At 47.0% G+C, this 19,828-nt stretch overlaps 1 protein-coding gene across 8 annotated transcripts in view; it reads right to left on the bottom strand.

Moving 5' to 3' along the window:
- STYXL1 (serine/threonine/tyrosine interacting like 1) overlaps positions 1 to 19,828 on the bottom strand; it is a 136,760-nt gene that overhangs the window by 56,704 nt on the left and 60,228 nt on the right. For all 8 annotated transcript variants that reach the window (XM_063953970.1, XM_063953971.1, XM_063953967.1 and 5 more), the window contains one exon: positions 3,778 to 3,839. In XM_063953970.1, the coding sequence (XP_063810040.1) occupies positions 3,778 to 3,839 (62 nt within the window). The remainder of the gene's footprint in view (positions 1 to 3,777; positions 3,840 to 19,828) is intronic.

Here is a 19,828-nt window from a genome sequence, read left to right as displayed (position 1 = left end):
TAAGACTGTGCTCTTAATAACTCATGCTGGTTTCTCGATTGCTTGACCAGATCTCCACCATGTTCCAATAAGTCCACCAATCGTCCTGGTCCCCTGGTATTTACCATGTCCGCTTTTCTTGAACCGTTTTTTCTATCCTTGCAGCATGTTGGTCCTAACTACCCCAATAATGTCGCAGAAGGCTAAGAAATTGCAATCAGTCTTAGCTAATTTCTGTGGGAACAAATCAAAATGCTCATTAGGTTCTACTTCCTAGCCTGCATCCCCACCTTCACCCTACGCTTCAGAAGCGGGTATTGATCCTCATATCCAAGCTGTTATTACCAACCTATTGGAGGATGTTCAATCAGCCTTTTATCAGGAACTTTCTAAAGTTGTCATAGACTTTAAAAAAAGAGATTGCCACCCTACATTCTCAAATAGACACCCTAGAAACAAAAAGAGTAGGGTTTTTTTTTAACTTAGTCACCGCGCACATAGCAGCCTGTGGAATTCAATTGGTGTAAAGTGTCACCTACACTCCAAAGATTGCATAGAAAAGAACAATATCACCAATATAGAGTCCCTCGGCGCTCTGACAATAAATGACACAAGTCTCAGTCCGATGTCAATCACAAGTGGAACAGAGGAATCCGCACTTGTGATTGACATCGGACTGAGACTTCTGTCATTTATTGTCAGAGCACCGAGGGACTCTATATTGGTGATATTGTTCTTTTCTATGCAACCCTGGAAACAAAAGCTGATGACTTCTGTCAATCCCAGGGTCGTTTTGATAAAGATTTAAGGGGGTACTCACGGAGAGATCCATGCTTAAAATCGAATTGCTTAGATTTTAAGAACAGATCACTCGTGTGTAGCCCCCTCAGCGATAGCGATGCGCGGCCCCGTGCATCGCTATCACCGGTGCTAGATTGAGCCTGCATGCAGGCCAATCTAGCACGTCGCTCATTTCACCCGCTGGGTGAAATGAGCGGCTCCCCGTCCTCCCCCGCATCGCTCAGCACACATTGCGCTGTGCTGAGCGGCGGGAGAGATGTGTGCTGAGCGGTTCACTCAGCACACATCTCTCCCGTGTATATGGCCCTTTAGCACGCCTTCATGATGTAATTGAATCTCTGAAAGAAAGGCAGGAATATCAAGAAAATCACTCTCGAGCTGTGGATCTTGTCCAACATGTGGCCCCAGATTTTTCTGATGTTGACTGCCTTCTGGACAAAGGGGGTTATTCAGGTTGCATCGCTCCATATCCATTCTCTGAGCTTTCTGGATGACATACATTTTCCCACATTTTTTCCACAGACTAATTCGTGCTCCTGAGAGCCAGGCTAATTGGTTTCTTTAAAGATACAACCCCCATGCACCCTTATACTGTTAAAATATCTGTGTTTTGTTTAATTTGTAGGAGTCCTTTTTAAGAGCCCTCCTTTACAGGGGTTTTGCCCTAAAAGACTCTTCTCTCCTCTCTTCCTCTTCACCCTCTTCTTCATGTGGCTTCTTTCCATTTTCTCCATTCCTTACTTGGGTGATAATCCTCTGCCATTGTAGCATTCCAATTAAACCCTTTTATGGCCTTAAAACTTTTATCTATTAACATAAATGAGGTTAACTCATATAAAAACGTACTGTGGTTCTGGGGGCCTGTAGGAGGGAAAAGGCAGATATAGTAAACCTACAGAAACCCATTTCACTGGGGTTGACTCTCACCCTCAAGATAAACAATTTGGTCAAACATTTTTTTGCTTCTGCCAACTGTAAAAAGAGAGGTGTTGCAAACTTAATTTGCCGTACAATCCCATTCACCCATGCTAAAACGGTGGCCGACTCCCCTATCTAATTGTAATTGGCACCTTACACTCTGAAATTGTTACTGCTGTTTCTGCCTATGCACCTAATAATGACCAATATCTCTTCTTTATAAAGAACTATTTTAGTGCATAGCCTGAGCAATTCAATTGCGATCGCATTGCTAAATGAGGGAAGCCCCCCTGCCTGTGCAGCCTGTCTGTGAAGGCAGTTGGGCAGTCGCCATTTTCTCTGTCGCATTTTCTCCATCTGATGTCACATGCGGTTGCCCCGAAAATGGCCTGGACCCGTCCATGTTTTCGCCACACAGACCGCGCAACGCCGCATCGCTGCCACCGACCGCCCATGAACGCCTTTGACTGTCAATCATATATGCATGTATTTATAATAAAATTATTTATTTTATGCCAAATCTTTTTAGTGATTATTTCAGATTGTTTCTAGTTCTATACAGGGCTTTTTTGTTGTTGTGGTTTTGATAATGGTTATCCTTAATGAAAAAAAGCTGTTTTAATTTTAATTGAGGGGTTATGTTCTTCCACAGGTCTTTTATATTCAATAATCAGGTCTCTTATATTTAATAATCAACACCTGGACATTCTAGGCCTGATCTAACTACTGAATGGATTCTATAGCTGCAATAAAAGTTCAGATTTGTCCTACTAGTACTAAAACCTCCACAGGAAAGTGAAGTCTTTACTAACTTGACTCAAAGATAAGACATACAATTTTGGATTTAGCAAAATGACTCTGGGCCTGACTGCTGACCATACCTTCTGCCCATTACCATGCAACCAAAATACTATAGATCTAGGGCCTGATTCAGAGAAGGACGCAATGTCGATGTTGCACTCAAACGGACAATGGGGGTCATTCCGAGTTGTTCGCTCGCAAGCTGCTTTTAGCAGCTTTGCACACGCTAAGCCGCCGCCTACTGGGAGTGAATCTTAGCTTATCAAAATTGCGAACGAAAGATTATCAGAATTGCGAATAGACACTTCTTAGCAGTTTCTGAGTAGCTCCACACTTACTCGGCAACTGCGATCAGTTCAGTGCTTGTCGTTCCTGGTTTGACGTCACAAAAACACCCAGTGTTCGCCCAGACACTCCTCCGTTTCTCCAGCCACTCCCGCGTTTTTCCCAGAAACGGTAGCGTTTTTTCGCACACACCCATAAAACGGCCAGTTTTCGCCCAGAAACACCCACTTCCTGTCAATCACATTACGATCACCAGAACGAAGAAAAAACCTCGTAATGGCGTGAGTAAAATACCTAACTGCATAGCAAATTTACTTGGCGCAGTCGCACTGCGGACATTGCGCATGCGCATTAGCGACTAATCGCTCCGTTGCGAGAAAAAAATAACGAGCGAACAACTCGGAATGACCCCCAATGTTTTAACTTGCACATGTATGTGTCTCGGCGGTCTGAGAATTTCCATGGGTGTCCCTGGAAGATAACAGAGGTGGCAAAGCAGACGCGGGAGTGTCACTGAAAGAGACTGTGTTCAAAGACACACAACCGCTCACACAGGAGGCTGTATTAAGACGTAGGGCTGGTGCGTCTAAATACGCACAGTGATGGAAATGCACCTGCCTCAGATGATGCAAGTGGGAAATTGGATGTGGCATTAGCATAAAGTTGTGACTGCATCCATCTTGTTATCAGGCCCTTATGGTTTTATACATGACTGCTGTTATTTTTTGCTTTAAACAAATTCCCAAGTCTATTTTTTAGAAAATAACTGTGGCTTTACTGAGTACATTTGTTCGGGTACTGGACTGCTGTATAGCATCCAAAGGCATCCATGGGCCTAATGCATCGCAGTTTACCATAGTCCAGAACCCGATGTGTAACAGACTGTTCATGCAAAGAAATCAGCAAACATCAACAGCAACAATGTTTATTTGCTACTTATTATATGGTGGTGCTATATATATTAATGTAAATAAACAAAATAAAAAATAGTACCTGCTTTGCTCTTCTTGCAGTTATAATGTGACTCTCATTATACTCTCGCTTGGAGCGTGCATCTACAAGAAAGTAATATTACATAATGATTAGATTGGAATAAGGCATAAAAAAGATAACTCAAAATACTTATGTGGAGGCTACAACAAACCAAAGTCTAGAATGGTATAGTTCTACAGAGGAACAAGTTAGAGGTAGGCTAGGTGCAGACAGCTACATATAAAGGAAGAAGTAGACAAGTTGATCAGGGTCAAGGGGGCAAGAAGAGATGGGGCAAAGATGACCAAGCTGTGTAGATCCTATTTCAAGAGACAAGGGCCCTCATTCCGAGTTGTTCGGTCGCAAGGCGAATTTAGCAGAGTTACACACGCTAAGCCGCCGCCTACTGGGAGTGAATCTTAGCTTCTTAAAATTGCGACCGATGTATTCGCAATATTGCGATTACTAACTACTTAGCAGTTTCAGAGTAGCTTTAGACTTACTATGCCTGTGCGATCATTTCAGTGCTTGTCGTTCCTGGTTGACGTCACAAACACACCCAGCGTTCGCCCAGGCACTCCCACCGTTTCTCCGGCCACTCCTGCGTTTTTTCCGGAAACGGTAGCGTTTTCAGCCACACGCCCCTGAAACGCCGTGTTTCCGCCCAGTAACACCCATTTCCTGTCAATCACATTACGATCGCCGGAGCGAAGAAAAAGCCGTGAGTAAAATTACTTTCTTCATAGTAAAGTTACTTGGCGCAGTCGCAGTGCGAACATTGCGCATGCGTACTAAGCGGATTTTCACTGCGATGCGATGAAAAATACCGAGCGAACAACTCGGAATGAGGGCCAAGGTCCACATCAGTGAGAGGAAGTGAGTGTAAAGCAGATTGAGCTCGGTAGGAAAGTTAATGTATGTGTCAATTTTGGTGATGAAGTGGCTGGAAAACTTGTGGGCACAGGAAGGAGCTGAGTGTGGCAAAGAGGCAATGGGGGTGTCTCACTGGCTGGAAATAATCTTAAAGCAAGTTTGATTATAAAGATATAACGTTTTCTTCAGAGCTCAGCAGTACGGGAGTATTTATACCAAACAGACTAGACCTGCATGGATCCTGTGAGGACATGGGCTGAGGTGAGATTGTGGTTATGGGGGTGGAGGAAGTCCAAATGTGAGTCTGACAGAACGATGATACAGTCATTTGCGGAAGAAAAGGGAATAAGTTGAATATTACCATGATGAAGTTAAGTGCATGTAGATTTGGTTGACAGAGGTTGTAACTGGAGACTGGAAAAAATTGGAGCTAGAAAAAATAAGAATTTACTTACCGATAATTCTATTTCTCATAGTCCGTAGTGGATGCTGGGGACTCCGTAAGGACCATGGGGAATAGCGGCTCCGCAGGAGACTGGGCACATCTAAAGAAAGCTTTAGGACTAACTGGTGTGCACTGGCTCCTCCCCCTATGACCCTCCTCCAAGCCTCAGTTAGGATACTGTGCCCGGACGAGCGTACACAATAAGGAAGGATTTTGAATCCCGGGTAAGACTCATACCAGCCACACCAATCACACCGTACAACTTGTGATCTGAACCCAGTTAACAGCATGATAACAGAAGGAGCCTCTGAAAAGATGGCTCCCAACAATAATAACCCGATTTTTGTAACAATAACTATGTACAAGTATTGCAGACAATCCGCACTTGGGATGGGCGCCCAGCATCCACTACGGACTATGAGAAATAGAATTATCGGTAAGTAAATTCTTATTTTCTCTAACGTCCTAAGTGGATGCTGGGGACTCCGTAAGGACCATGGGGATTATACCAAAGCTCCCAAACGGGCGGGAGAGTGCGGATGACTATGCAGCACCGAATGAGAGAACTCCAGGTCCTCCTCAGCCAGGGTATCAAATTTGTAGAATTTAGCAAACGTGTTTGCCCCTGACCAAGTAGCTGCTCGGCAAAGTTGTAAAGCCGAGACCCCTCGGGCAGCCGCCCAAGATGAGCCCACTTTCCTTGTGGAACGGGCTTTAACAGATTTTAGCTGTGGCAGGCCTGCCACAGAATGTGCAAGCTGAATTGTACTACAAATCCAACGAGCAATAGTCTGCTTAGAAGCAGGAGCACCCAGCATGTTGGGTGCATACAGGATAAACAGCGAGTCAGATTTCCTGACTCCAGCCGTCCTGGAAACATATTTTCAGGGCCCTGACAACATCCAGCAACTTGGATTCCTCCAAGTCCCTAGTAGCCGCAGGCACCACAATAGGTTGGTTCAGGTGAAAACGCTGGAACCACCTTAGGGAGAAACTGAGGACGAGTCCTCAATTCCGCCCTGTCCGAATGGAAAATCAGATAAGGGCTTTTACAGGATAAAGCCGCCAATTCTGACACGCGCCTGGCCCAGGCCAGGGCCAACAGCATGACCACTTTCCATGTGAGATATTTTAACTCCACAGATTTAAGTGGTTCAAACCAATGTGACTTTTGGAACCCAAACTACATTGAGATCCCAAATTGCCACTGGAGGCACAACAGGAGGCTGTATATGCAGTACCCCTTTTACAAACGTCTAAACTTCAGGGACTGAAGCTAGTTCTTTTTTGGAAGAAAATTGACAGGGCCGAAATCTGAACCTTAATGGACCCCAATTTCAGGCCCATAGACACTCCTGTTTGCAGGAATGTAGGAATCGACCCAGTTGAATTTCCTCCGTCGGGCCTTACTGGCCTCGCACTACGCAACATATTTTCGCCAATTGCGGTGATAATGTTTTTGCGGTTACATCCTTCCTGGCTTTTGATCAGGATAGGGATGACTTCATCCGGAATGCCTTTTTTTTTTTTCCTTCAGGATCCGGTGTTCAACCGCCATGCCGTCAAACGCAGCCGCGGTAAGTCTTGGAACAGACAGGGTCCTTGCTGGAGCAGGTCCCTTCTTAGAGGTAGAGGCCACGGATCCTCCGTGAGCCTCTCTTGAAGTTCCGGTTACCAAGTCCTTCTTGGCCAATCCGGAGCCACGAATATAGTGCTTTCTCCTCTCCATCTTATCAATCTCAGTACCTTGAGTATGAGAGGCAGAGGAGGGAACACATACACTGACTGGTACACCCACGGTGTTACCAGAGCGTCTACAACTATTGCCTGAGGGTCTCTTGACCTGGCGCAATACCTGTCGAGTTTTTTAATCATGTGGACGACTTCTGGGTGAAGTCCCCACTCTCCCGGGTGGAGGTCGTGCTGAGGAAGTCTGCTTCCCAGTTGTCCACTCCCGGAATGAATACTGTTGACAGTGCTATCACATGATTTTCCGCCCAGCGAAGAATCCTTGCCGCTTCTGCCATTGCCCTCCTGCTTCTTGTGCCACCCTGTCTGTTTACGTGGGTGACTGCCATGATGTTGTCCGACTGGATCAACACCGGCTGACCTTGAAGCAGAGGACTCGCTAAGCTTAGAGCATTGTAAATGGCCCTTAGCTTCAGGATATTTATGTGAAGTGATGTATCCAGGCTTGACCCTAAACCCTGGATATTCCTTCCCTGTGTGACTGCTCCCCAGCCTCGCAGGCTGGCATCCGTGGTCATCAGGACCCAGTCCTGAATGCCGAATCTGCGGCCCTCTAGAAGATGAGCACTCTGCAACCACCACAGGATGGATACCCTTGTCCTTGGTGACAGGGTTATCCGCTGATGCATCTGAAAATGCGACCCGGACCATTTGTCCAGTAGGTTCCACTGGAAAGTTCTTGCGTGGAATCTAACGAATGGGATTGCTTCGTAGGAAGCCACCATTTTTACCCAGAACCCTTGTGCATTGATGCACCGAGACTTGGTTCGGTTTTAGGAGGTTCCTGATTAGCTCGGATAACTCCCTGGTTTTCTCTTCCGGGAGAAACACCTTTTTTCTGGACTGTGTCCAGGATCATCCCTAGGAAACAGAAGACAAGTCGTCGGAACCAGCTGCGATTTTGGAATATTGAGAATCCAATCGTGCTGCCGCAACACTACCTGAGATAGTGCTACACCGACCTCCAACTGTTCCCTGGATCTTACCCTTATCAGGGAATCGTCCAAGTAAGGGATAACTAAAATTTCCTTCCTTCGAAGGGATATCATTTCGGCCATTACCTTGGTAAAGACCCGGGGTGCCGTGGACCATCCCTACGGCAGCGTCTGAACTGATAGTGACAGTTCTGTACCATAACCTGAGGTACCCTTGGTGAGAAGGGTAAATTTTGACATGAAGGTAAGCATCCTTGATGTCCCGAGACATCATGTAGTCCCCTTCTTCCAGGTTCGCAATCACTGCTCTGAGTGACTCAATCTTGAATTTGAACCTCTGTATGTAAGTGTTCAAAGATTTTAGATTTTAGATTTAGAATCGGTCTCACCGAGCCGTCTGGCTTCGGTACCACAATAGTGTGGAATAATACCCCGTTCCCTGTTGCAGGAGGGGTACCTTGATTATCACCTGCTGGGAATACAGCTTGTGAATGGCTTCCAAAACTGCCTCCCTGTCAGAGGGAGACGTCGGTAAAGCCGACTTTTGGAAACGGCGAGGGGGAGACGTCTCGAATTCCAATATGTACCCCTGAGATATTACCTGAAGGATCCAGGGGTCTACTTGCGAGTGAGCCCACTGCGCACTGAAATTCATTGAGAACGGGCCCCCACCGTGCCTGAGCTTGTAAAGCCCTAGCGTCATACTGAGGGCTTGGCAGAGGCGGGAAAGGGTTTCTGTTCCTGGGAACTGGCTGATCTCTGCAGCCTTTTTCCTCTCCCTCTGTCACGAGCAGAAAAGAGGAACCTTTTGTCCGCTTGCCAACAAAGGACTGCGCCTGATAATACGGCGTCTTATTTTGAGAGGCGACCTGGGGTACAAACGTGGATTTCCCAGCTGTTGCCGTGGCCACCAGGTCTAAAAGACCGACCCCAAATGTCCCCTTTCAAAGGCAATACTTCCAAATGCCGTTTGGAATCCGCATCACCTGACCATTTTACTGGTAGAATTGGACAACGCACTTATACTTGATGCCAGTCGGCAATTATTCCGCTGTGCATCATGCATATATAGAAATGCATCTTTTAAATGCTCTATAGGCAATAATATACTATCCTAATATTTCCAGTCAGGGAATCCGACCATGTTCTGGCTCTGTAAGGGGGCCGGCGGCGCGGCTCCGGGACCCATCCAGGCTGAACCTGTGATCGTCCCTCTGGAGCTAATGTCCAGTAGCCAAGAAGCCCAATCCACTCTGCACGCAGGTGAGTTCGCTTCTTCTCTCCTTAGTCCCTCGATGCAGTGAGCCTGTTGCCAGCAGGTCTCACTGAAAATAACAAACCTAAACTAAAACTTTCACTAAGAAGCTCAGGAGAGCCCCTAGTGTGCACCCTTCTCGTCGGGCACAGAAATCTAACTGAGGCTTGGAGGAGGGTCATAGGGGGAGGAGCCAGTGCACACCAGTTAGTCCTAAAGCTTTCTTTAGATGTGCCCAGTCTCCTGCGGAGCCGCTATTCCCCATGGTCCTTACGGAGTCCCCAGCATCCACTTAGGACGTTAGAGAAAGATAAGATCATGGCAGTGACTGGCAGTGGGAATGAGAGTATGTCCACTGGTAGTAAAAACAGAACGAAGAAGAAAGACTTTTTCTACAGTGTATTTTCTGATCTATTTTGACTATCGACATTTGTACATTAGAATGTTTTTCGTACATTAGAATGTTTATTTACTTGTGGATGGAACTCAGACACATCTTTCCTCTTCAATCCTCCATGGTAGTCATTACAATGGGTAGCTTTCCTTCCAAGTTAAGTAGAGACAGGAAGATATATATGATAGTATAATACAGCTCGTTTTCTTTATGCCTGTAGCATAGTTAGGTCAGGTACTGTACTGTTCTATTTCTATACTCTGCTACATCTAGGAGCACATCTGGCTGTGAAATTCAGAAAGTGTGTGCTGGAACAGATACTAATGTTCTGCATACAGTATGTGTGCGCACTGCAGACATGGGGGGTCATTCCGAGTTGTTCGCTCGTTGCCGATTTTCGCAACGGAGCGATTAAGGCAAAAATGCGCATGCGCATGGTACGCAGTGCGCATGCGCTAAGTATTTTAGCACAAAACTTAGTAGATTTACTCACGTACGAACGAAGAATTTTCATCGTTGAAGTGATTGGAGTGTGATTGACAGGAAGTGGGTGTTTCTGGGCGGAAACTGACCATTTTCTGGGAGTGTGCGGAAAAACGCAGGCGTGCCAGGATAAAACGCAGGAGTGTCTGGAGGAACGGGGGAGTGGCTGGCCGAACGCAGGGTGTGTTTGTGACATCAAACCAGGAACAAAATGGGCTGAGCTGATCGCAGTGTAGGAGTAAGTCTCAAGCTACTCAGAAACTGCTAAGAATTTTCTATTCGCAATTCTGCTAATCTTTCGTTCGCAATTCTGCTTTGCTAAGATACACTCCCAGAGGGCGGCAGCCTAGCGTGTGCAATGCTGCTAAAATCTGCTAGCGAGCGAACAACTCGGAATGAGGGCCATGGACTGGGCAGGCAGAGAGTGGATATGGAACAGCTCCAAGTGTTCTCTAACCTTAAAGAAACCGTGCTAGGATGTGCACACAGAGGAAACAACATTTATAAGTAATATCGACATGAGCCCAAACAGTTGGAAAACACCACATCATTTGAAAGAAAGGCCTCACCTATTTCAAATTATCCCTGGACTTCAAATTGATTTCTGCAGTGCAATGGTGTTCTCTGAGGGTATGGTTGCCAGAATGGGGGAATGTGAGCAACTTTAATCCTATCTCATCTATTGTGTCTCACTAGTGTAGTGCCAGAAGGTACGTTTTAGGTACGTTTTCCCCTACCCATTTCAGTCACTGCAGTCCTGAATTCCACTTAATCAGAGCCCAAGCAATTATCCAACTTTCTTCAGTTCAGAGGGCCAAAGTTTTTATTTGTCTGTTCAGGATCTGAGGATTCTCTACAATTCTGTCAATGCCAAGCAGTTTTGCTTAGAATTAGTGAACTGTATACTCATGTATATCAGGAAAGGTGATTTATATCCACAGTTCTTAAAGATGACTATTTCATGTTGCAATTCAGCACAGGAAGTTTCTCAGGTTCTGAATCAAGGGTCAACACTTCCATATCAAATAACCATATCTCATGAAGGTTGTGCCAAGACAATGCAACTAATAAACCTGTTGCACAAACATGGTTAGATTGTGAACAAGACAAAGAGTCAACTCATCCTTATAAAGCAAATAAAGTTCCTGGATATACAATAAAAAACATACAAAACAAATGTCTTTGTCAGAGGAACCGTATCTCAAAATACAGTACTTGGGGCCAAATTCAGTTCGTTAGCAAACCAAAAAAGCACACTAATGGGCAAGACCATGTACTATAGTACTGCAGGGGAGGCAGATATAACATGTGCAGAGAGATTTAGATTTGGGTGGGGTGTGTTCAAACTGAAATCTAAATTGCAGTGTAAAAATAAAGCAGCCAGTATTTACCCTGCACAGAAACAATATAACCGACCCAAATCTAACTCTCTCTGCACGTTACACCTGCCCCGCCTGCAGTGCAACATGGTTTTGCCCATTAGTGTGCTTTTTTGGTTTGCTAATAAACCTGAATAACCCCCTTGGGCCATAAATTACACAACCAACAGCGAATAACAGTAAGGAAAGTGCTTCGACTGTTGGAAATGTTCTCCTCCACCACCATAGGGTGGCACAGTCTCCAGCTACAGTTACTAACACTGTGGGATCACAGTATAAATTATCAAGAACTACCAAGGGGTCTCTCAACTGGTGGAAAAAATAAGAATTTACTTACCGATAATTCTATTTCTCATAGTCCGTAGTGGATGCTGGGGACTCCGTCAGGACCATGGGGAACAGCGGCTCCGCAGGAGACAGGGCACAAAAAGTAAGCTTTTAGGATCACATGGTGTGTACTGGCTCCTCCCCCTATGACCCTCCTCCAAGCCTCAGTTAGGTACTGTGCCCGGACGAGCGTACACAATAAGGAAGGATCTTGAATCCCGGGTAAGACTCATACCAGCCACACCAATCACACCGTACAACTTGTGATTTGAACCCAGTTAACAGTATGATAACAACGAAGAAGCCTCTGAAAAGATGGCTCCCAACAATAATAACCCGATTTTTGTAACAATAACTATGTACAAGTATTGCAGACAATCCGCACTTGGGATGGGCGCCCAGCATCCACTACGGACTATGAGAAATAGAATTATCGGTAAGTAAATTCTTATTTTCTCTAACGTCCTAGTGGATGCTGGGGACTCCGTCAGGACCATGGGGATTATACCAAAGCTCCCAAACGGGCGGGAGAGTGCGGATGACTCTGCAGCACCGAATGAGAGAACTCCAGGTCCTCCTTAGCCAGAGTATCAAATTTGTAAAATTTTACAAACGTGTTCTCCCCTGACCAAGTAGCTGCTCGGCAAAGTTGTAATGCCGAGACCCCTCGGGCAGCCGCCCAAGATGAGCCCACCTTCCTTGTGGAGTGGGCATTTACAGATTTAGGCTGTGGCAGGCCTGCCACAGAATGTGCAAGTTGGATTGTGCTACAGATCCAACGAGCAATCGTCTGCTTAGACGCAGGAGCACCCATCTTGTTGGGTGCATACAGGATAAACAGCGAGTCAGATTTTCTGACTCCAGCCGTCCTTGAAATATATATTTTCAATGCTCTGACAACGTCCAGCAACTTGGAGTCCTCCAAGTCGCTAGTAGCCGCAGGCACCATAATAGGCTGGTTCAAGTGAAAAGCCGAAACCACCTTAGGCAGAAACTGAGGACGCGTCCGCAGTTCTGCCCTGTCCGAATGGAAAATCAGATATGGGCTTTTGTACGATAAAGCCGCCAACTCTGATACTCTCCTGGCTGAAGCCAGGGCCAGTAGCATGGTTACTTTCCATGTAAGATACTTCAAATCTACCGATTTGAGCGGCTCAAACCAATGGGATTTGAGAAAATCCAAAACTACGTTGAGATCCCACGGTGCCACTGGAGGCACAATCGGGGGCTGTATATGTAGTACACCTTTGACAAAGGTTTGTACTTCAGGCACTGAAGCCAATTCTTTCTGGAAGAAAATCGATAAGGCCGAAATTTGAACCTTAATAGACCCCAATTTGAGGCCCATAGACAATCCTGCCTGCAGGAAATGTAGGAATCGACCCAATTGAAATTCCTCCGTTGGGGCCTTCTTGGCCTCACACCACGCAACATATTTTCTCCAAATGCGGTGATAATGTTGTGCGGTCACTTCCTTCCTGGCTTTAATCAAGGTAGGAATAACTTCCTCTGGAATGCCCTTTTCTTTTAGAATCCGGCGTTCAACCGCCATGCCGTCAAACGCAGTCGCGGTAAGTCTTGGAACATACAAGGTCCCTGCTGAAGCAGATCCCTTCTTAACGGTAGAGGCCACGGCTCTTCCGTGAGCATCTCTTGAAGTTCCGGGTACCAAGTCCTTCTCGGCCAATCCGGAGCCACGAGTATTGTTCTTACTCCCCGTAGCCGTATAATTCTCAGTACCTTTGGTATGAGAGGCAGAGGAGGAAACACATACACGGACTGGTACACCCACGGTGTTACCAGAGCGTCCACAGCTATTGCCTGAGGGTCTCTTGACCTGGCGCAATATCTGTCCAGTTTCTTGTTGAGGCGGGACGCCATCATGTCCACCTTTGGTTTTTCCCAACGGTTCACAATCATGTGGAAGACTTCTGGATGAAGTCCCCACTCTCCCGGGTGGAGGTCGTGTCTGCTGAGGAAGTCTGCTTCCCAGTTGTCCACTCCCGGAATGAACACTGCTGACAGTGCTATGACATGATTTTCCGCCCAGCGAAGAATCTTTGCAGCTTCTGTCATTGCTCTTCTGCTTCTCGTGCCGCCCTGTCTGTTTACGTGGGCGACTGCCGTGATGTTGTCCGACTGGATCAACACCGGCTGACCCTGAAGCAGCGGTTTTGCCAGGCTTAGAGCATTGTAAATCGCTCTTAGCTCCAGTATATTTATGTGAAGAGACGTCTCCAGGTTTGACCACACGCCCTGGAAGTTTCTTCCCTGTGTGACTGCTCCCCAGCCTCGTAGGCTGGCATCCGTAGTCACCAGGACCCAGTCCTGTATGCCGAATCTGCGGCCCTCTAACAGATGGGCACTCTGCAACCACCACAGAAGAGACACCCTTGTTCTTGGTGACAGTGTTATCCGCTGATGCATGTGCAGATGCGATCCGGACCATTTGTCCAGCAGATCCCACTGAAATATTCGTGCGTGGAATCTGCCGAATGGAATTGCTTCGTAAGAAGCCACCATCTTTCCCAGGACTCTTGTGCATTGATGTACTGACACATTTCCTGGTTTTAGGAGGTTCCTGACAAGTTCGGATAACTCCCTTGCTTTCTCCTCCGGGAGAAACACCTTTTTCTGAACAGTGTCCAGAATCATTCCCAGGAACAGCAGACGTGTCGTCGGGGTCAATTGAGATTTTGGAAGATTCAGAATCCACCCGTGTTGTTGAAGCACTACTTGGGTTAGTGCTACTCCGACTTCCAGCTGTTCTCTGGACCTTGCCCTTATCAGGAGATCGTCCAAGTAAGGGATAATTAATACGCCTTTTCTTCGTAGAAGAACCATCATTTCGGCCATTACCTTGGTAAAGACCCGAGGTGCCGTGGACAAACCAAACGGCAGCGTTTGAAACTGATAATGACAGTTTTGTATCACGAACCTGAGATACCCTTGGTGTGAAGGGTAAATTGGGACATGCAGATAAGCATCTTTTATGTCCAGGGACACCATGAAGTCCCCTTCTTCCAGATTCGCTATCACTGCTCTGAGTGACTCCATCTTGAACTTGAATTTCTGTATGTACAGGTTCAAGGATTTCAGATTTAGAATAGGTCTTACCGAACCGTCCAGCTTCGGTACCACAAATAGTGTGGAATAATACCCCTTTCCCTGTTGTAGGAGGGGTACCTTGACTATCACCTGCTGAGAATACAGCTTGTGAATGGCTTCCAATACCGTCGCCCTTTCTGAGGGAGACGTTGGTAAAGCAGACTTTAGGAACCGGCGAGGGGGAGACTTTTCGAATTCCAACTTGTAACCCTGAGATACTACCTGCAGGATCCAAGGGTCCACCTGTGAGCGCGCCCACTGTGTGCTGAAAATCTTTCGTCGACCCCCCACCGCCCCTGAGTCCGCTTGCACAGCCCCAGCGTCATGCTGAGGGCTTTGTAGAAGCCGGGGAGGGCTTCTGTTCGTGGGAAGTAGTTGCTTGCTGCACCCTCTTACCCCTTCCTTTGCCTCTGGGCAAATATGACTGTCCTTTTGCCCGCTTGTTCTTATAGGAACGAAAGGACTGCTGCTGAAAAGACGGTGTCTTTTTCTGTTGGGAGGTGACCTGAGGTAAAAAAGTGGATTTTCTAGCTGTTGCCGTGGCCACCAGATCCGATAGACCGACCCCAAATAATTCCTCTCCTTTATACGGCAATACTTCCATATGCCGTTTGGAATTCGCATCACCTGACCACTGTCGCGTCCATAAACTTCTTCTGGCAGATATGGACATCGCACTTACTCTCGATGCCAGAGTGCAAATATCCCTCTGAGCATCTCGCATATAAAGAAAAGCATCCTTTAATTGCTCTATAGTCAATAAAATACTGTCCCTATCCAGGGTATCAATATTTTCAGTCAGGGAATCCGACCACACCACCCCAGCACTGCACATCCAGGCTGAGGCTATTGCTGGTCGCAGTATAACACCAGTATGTGTGTATATACTCTTCAGGGTAGTTTCCAGCCTCCTATCAGCTGGATCCTTGAGGGCGGCCGTATCAGGAGACGGTAACGCCACTTGTTTTGATAAGCGTGTGAGCGCCTTATCCACCCTAGGGGGTGTTTCCCAGCGCGCCCTAACCTCTGGTGGGAAAGGGTATAATGCCAATAACTTCTTTGAAATTAGCAGTTTTCTATCGGGGTTAACCCACGCTTCATCACACACGTCATTCAATTCCTCTGATTCTGGAAAAGCTACAGGTAGTTTTTTCACACCCCACATAATATCAGAGATATGCAAAGCCTCCTTCATTGCCGTGATCATATAACGTGTGGCCCTATTGGAAAATACGTTTCTTTCTTCACCGTCGACACTAGATTCATCTGTGTCGGTACCTGTGTCGACTGACTGAGGTAAGGGACGTTTTACAGCCCCTGACGGTGCCTGAGACGCCTGGACAGGTACTAACTGGTTTTCCGGCCGTCTCATGTCGTCAACTGACTTTTGCAGCGTGCTAACATTATCACGTAATTCCATAATTAAAGCCATCCATTCCGGTGTCGACTCCCTAGGGGGTGACATCACCATTACCGGCAATTGCTCCGCCTCCACACCAACATCGTCCTCATACATGTCGACACACACGTACCGACACACAGCAGACACACAGGGAATGCTCTTATCGAAGACAGGACCCCACTAGCCCTTTGGGGAGACAGAGGGAGAGTTTGCCAGCACACACCAAAGCGCTATAAAAATGTATATAAACAACCCTAAAAGGTGTTGTTTCTGTTATATGCGCTTAATAATAAGATTTTACTTACCGATAAATCTATTTCTCGTAGTCCGTAGTGGATGCTGGGGACTCCGTCAGGACCATGGGGATATAGCGGCTCCGCAGGAGACAGGGCACAATAATAAAAGCTTTAGGATCAGGTGGTGTGCACTGGCTCCTCCCCCCATGACCCTCCTCCAAGCCTCAGTTAGGATACTGTGCCCGGACGAGCGTGCATAATAAGGAAGGATATTGAATCCCGGGTAAGACTCATACCAGCCACACCAATCACACCGTGCAACCTGTGATCTGAACCCAGTTAACAGTATGATAACAACGAAGGAGCCTCTGAAAAGATGGCTCACAACAAGAATAACCCGATTTTTGTAACAATAACTATGTACAAGTATTGCAGACAATCCGCACTTGGGATGGGCGCCCAGCATCCACTACGGACTACGAGAAATAGATTTATCGGTAAGTAAAATCTTATTTTCTCTGACGTCCTAGTGGATGCTGGGGACTCCGTCAGGACCATGGGGATTATACCAAAGCTCCCAAACGGGCGGGAGAGTGCGGATGACCCTGCAGCACCGAATGAAAGAACTCCATGTCCTCCTCAGCCAGGGTATCAAATTTGTAGAATTTAGCAAACGTGTTTTCCCCTGACCAAGTAACTGCTCGGCAAAGTTGTAAAGCCGAGACCCCTCGGGCAGTCGCCCAAGATGAGCCCCCTTCCTTTTGGAATGGGCTTTTACCGATTTTGGCTGTGGCAGGCCTGCCACAGAATGTGTAAACTGAATTGTATTACAAATCCAGCGAGCAATCGTCTGCTTAGAAGCAGGAGCACCCATCTTGTTGGGTGCATACAGGCTAAACAGCGAGTCAGATTTTCTGACTCCAGCCTTCCTGGAAACATATTTTTCAGGGCCCTGACAACGTCAAGTAACTTGGAGTCCTCCAAGTCCCTAGTACCCGCAGGTACCACAATAGGTTGGTTCATGTGAAAAACAGAAAACACCTTAAGGAGAAATTGAGGACGAGTCCTCAATTCTGCCCTGTCAGAATGAAAATTTAAGTAAGGGCTTTATATATGATAAAGCCGCCAATTCTGACACACGCCTGGCTGAAGCCAGGGCTAATAGCATCGTCACCTTCCATGTGAGATATTTTAAGTCCACAGTGGTGAGTGGTTCAAACCAATGTGACTTTAGGAAACTCAAAACAACATTGAGATCCCAAGGTGCCACTGGGGCACAAAAGGAGGCTGTATATGCAGTACCCCTTTTACAAACATCTGAACGTCAGGCACTAAAGCCAGTTCTTTCTGGAAGAAATTCGACAGGGCCGAAATTTGAACCTTAATGGACCCTAATTTTTAGGCCCATAGACAGTCCTGTTTTCAGGAAATGTAGGAAACGACCCAGTTGGAATTCCTCTGTAGGGGCCTTCTTGGCCTCACACCACGCAACATATCTTCGCCAAATGCGGTGAAAATGTTTTGCGGTTACATCCTTCCTGTCTTCGACCAGGGTAGGGATGACTTCATCTGGAATGCCCTTTCAGGATCCGGCGTTCAACCGCCATGCCGTCAAACGCGGCCGCGGTAAGTCTTGGAACAGACAAGGCCCCTGCTGGAGCAGGTCCTTTCTTAAAGGTAGAGGCCACGGGTCTTCCGTGAACATCTCTTGAAGTTTCGGGTACCAATTCCTTCTTGGCCAATCCGGAACCACGAGTATCATTCTTACTCATCTCCCTCTTATGATTCTCAGTACTTTTTGTATGAGAGGCATAGGAGGGAACACATACTCTGACTGGTACATCCACAGTGTTACCAGAGCGTCCACCGCTATTGCCTGAGGGTCCCTTGACCTGGCGCAATATCTAGTTTTTTGTTCAGGCGGGACGCCATCATGTCCACCTTTGGTTTTTCACAACGGTTTACAATCATGTGGAAGACTTCCCGATGAAGTCCCCACTCTCCCGGGTGGAGGTCATGCCTGCTGAGGAAGTCTGCTTCCCAGTTTTCCACTCCCGGAATGAACACTGCTGAGAGTGTTATCACATGATTTTTCGCCCAGCGAAGAATCCTTGCAGTTTCTGCCATTTCCCTCCTGCTTCTTGTGCCGCCCTGTCTGTTTACGTGGGCGACTGCCGTGATGTTGTCCCACTGGATCAATACCGGCTGACCTTGAAGCAGAGGTCTTGCTAAGCTTAGAGCATTGTAAATTGCCCTTAGCTCCAGTATATTTATGTGGAGAGAAGTCTCCAGACTCGATCACACTCTCTGGAAATTTTTTCCTTGTGTGACTGCTCCCCAGCCACTCAGGCTGGCATCCGTGGTCACCAGGACCCAGTCCTGAATGCCGAATCTGCGGCCCTTTCATAGATGAGCACTCTGCAGCCACCGCAGAAGAAACACCCTTGTCCTTGGAGACAGGGTTATCCGCTGATGCATCTGAAGATGCGATCCGGACCATTTTTCCAGCAGATCCCACGTAAAGGTTCTTGCGTGAAATCTACCGAATGGGATCGCTTTGAAAGAAACCACCATTTTTCACAGGATCCTTGTGCAATGATGCACTGATACTTTTCCTGGTTTTAGGAGGTTCCTGACTAGCTCGGATAACTCCCTGGCTTTCTTCTCCGGGAGAAAACATCCTTTTCTGGACTGTGTCCAGAATCATCCCTAGGAACAGTAGACGTGTCGTCGGAAAAAACTGCGATTTTGGAATATTTAGAATCCACTCGTGCTGTCGTAGAACTACTTAAGATAGTGCTACTCCGACCTCCAACTGTTCTCTGGACCTTGCCCTTATCAGGAAAGCGTCCATATTTCTTTTAAGAAGAATCATCATTTCGGCCATTACCTTGGTAAAGACCCGGGGTGCCGTGGACAATCCAAACGGCAGCGTCTGAACTGATAGTGACAGTTCTGTACCACGAACCTGAGGTACCCTTGGTGAGAAGGGCAAATTTGGACATGTAGGTAAGCGTCCCTGATATCCAGTGACACCATATCGTCCCCTTCTTCCTGGTTCGCTATCACTGCTCTGAGTGACTCCATCTTGATTTGAACGCTTGTATGTAAGTGTTCAAATATTTCAGATCTCACCTAGCCGTCTGGCTTCAGTACCACAATATAGTGTGGAATAATACCCCTTCCCTTGTTGTAGAAGGGGTACTTTGATTATCACCTGCTGGGAATACAGCCTGTGAATTGTTCCCAATACTGCCTCCCTGTCGGAGGGAGACGTTGGTAAAGCAGACTTCAGGAACTTGTGAGGGGGAGACGTCTCGAATTTCCAATGTACACCTGGGATACTACGTGTAGGATCCAGGAGTCCACTTGTGAGTGAGCCCACTGCGTGCTGAAACTCTTGAGATGACCCCCTACCGCACCTGAGTCCGCTTGTACGGCCCCAGCGTCATGCTGCGGACTTGGCAGAAGCTGTGGAGGGCTTCT

Source organism: Pseudophryne corroboree, chromosome 2 (genome assembly GCF_028390025.1).
Source record: "Pseudophryne corroboree isolate aPseCor3 chromosome 2, aPseCor3.hap2, whole genome shotgun sequence".
In the NCBI taxonomy this organism is placed as follows: Eukaryota; Metazoa; Chordata; class Amphibia; order Anura; family Myobatrachidae; genus Pseudophryne; species Pseudophryne corroboree.
The sequence above is the reverse complement of the archived record's forward strand: the minus strand, read 5'-3'. Positions and strand labels throughout refer to the sequence as shown.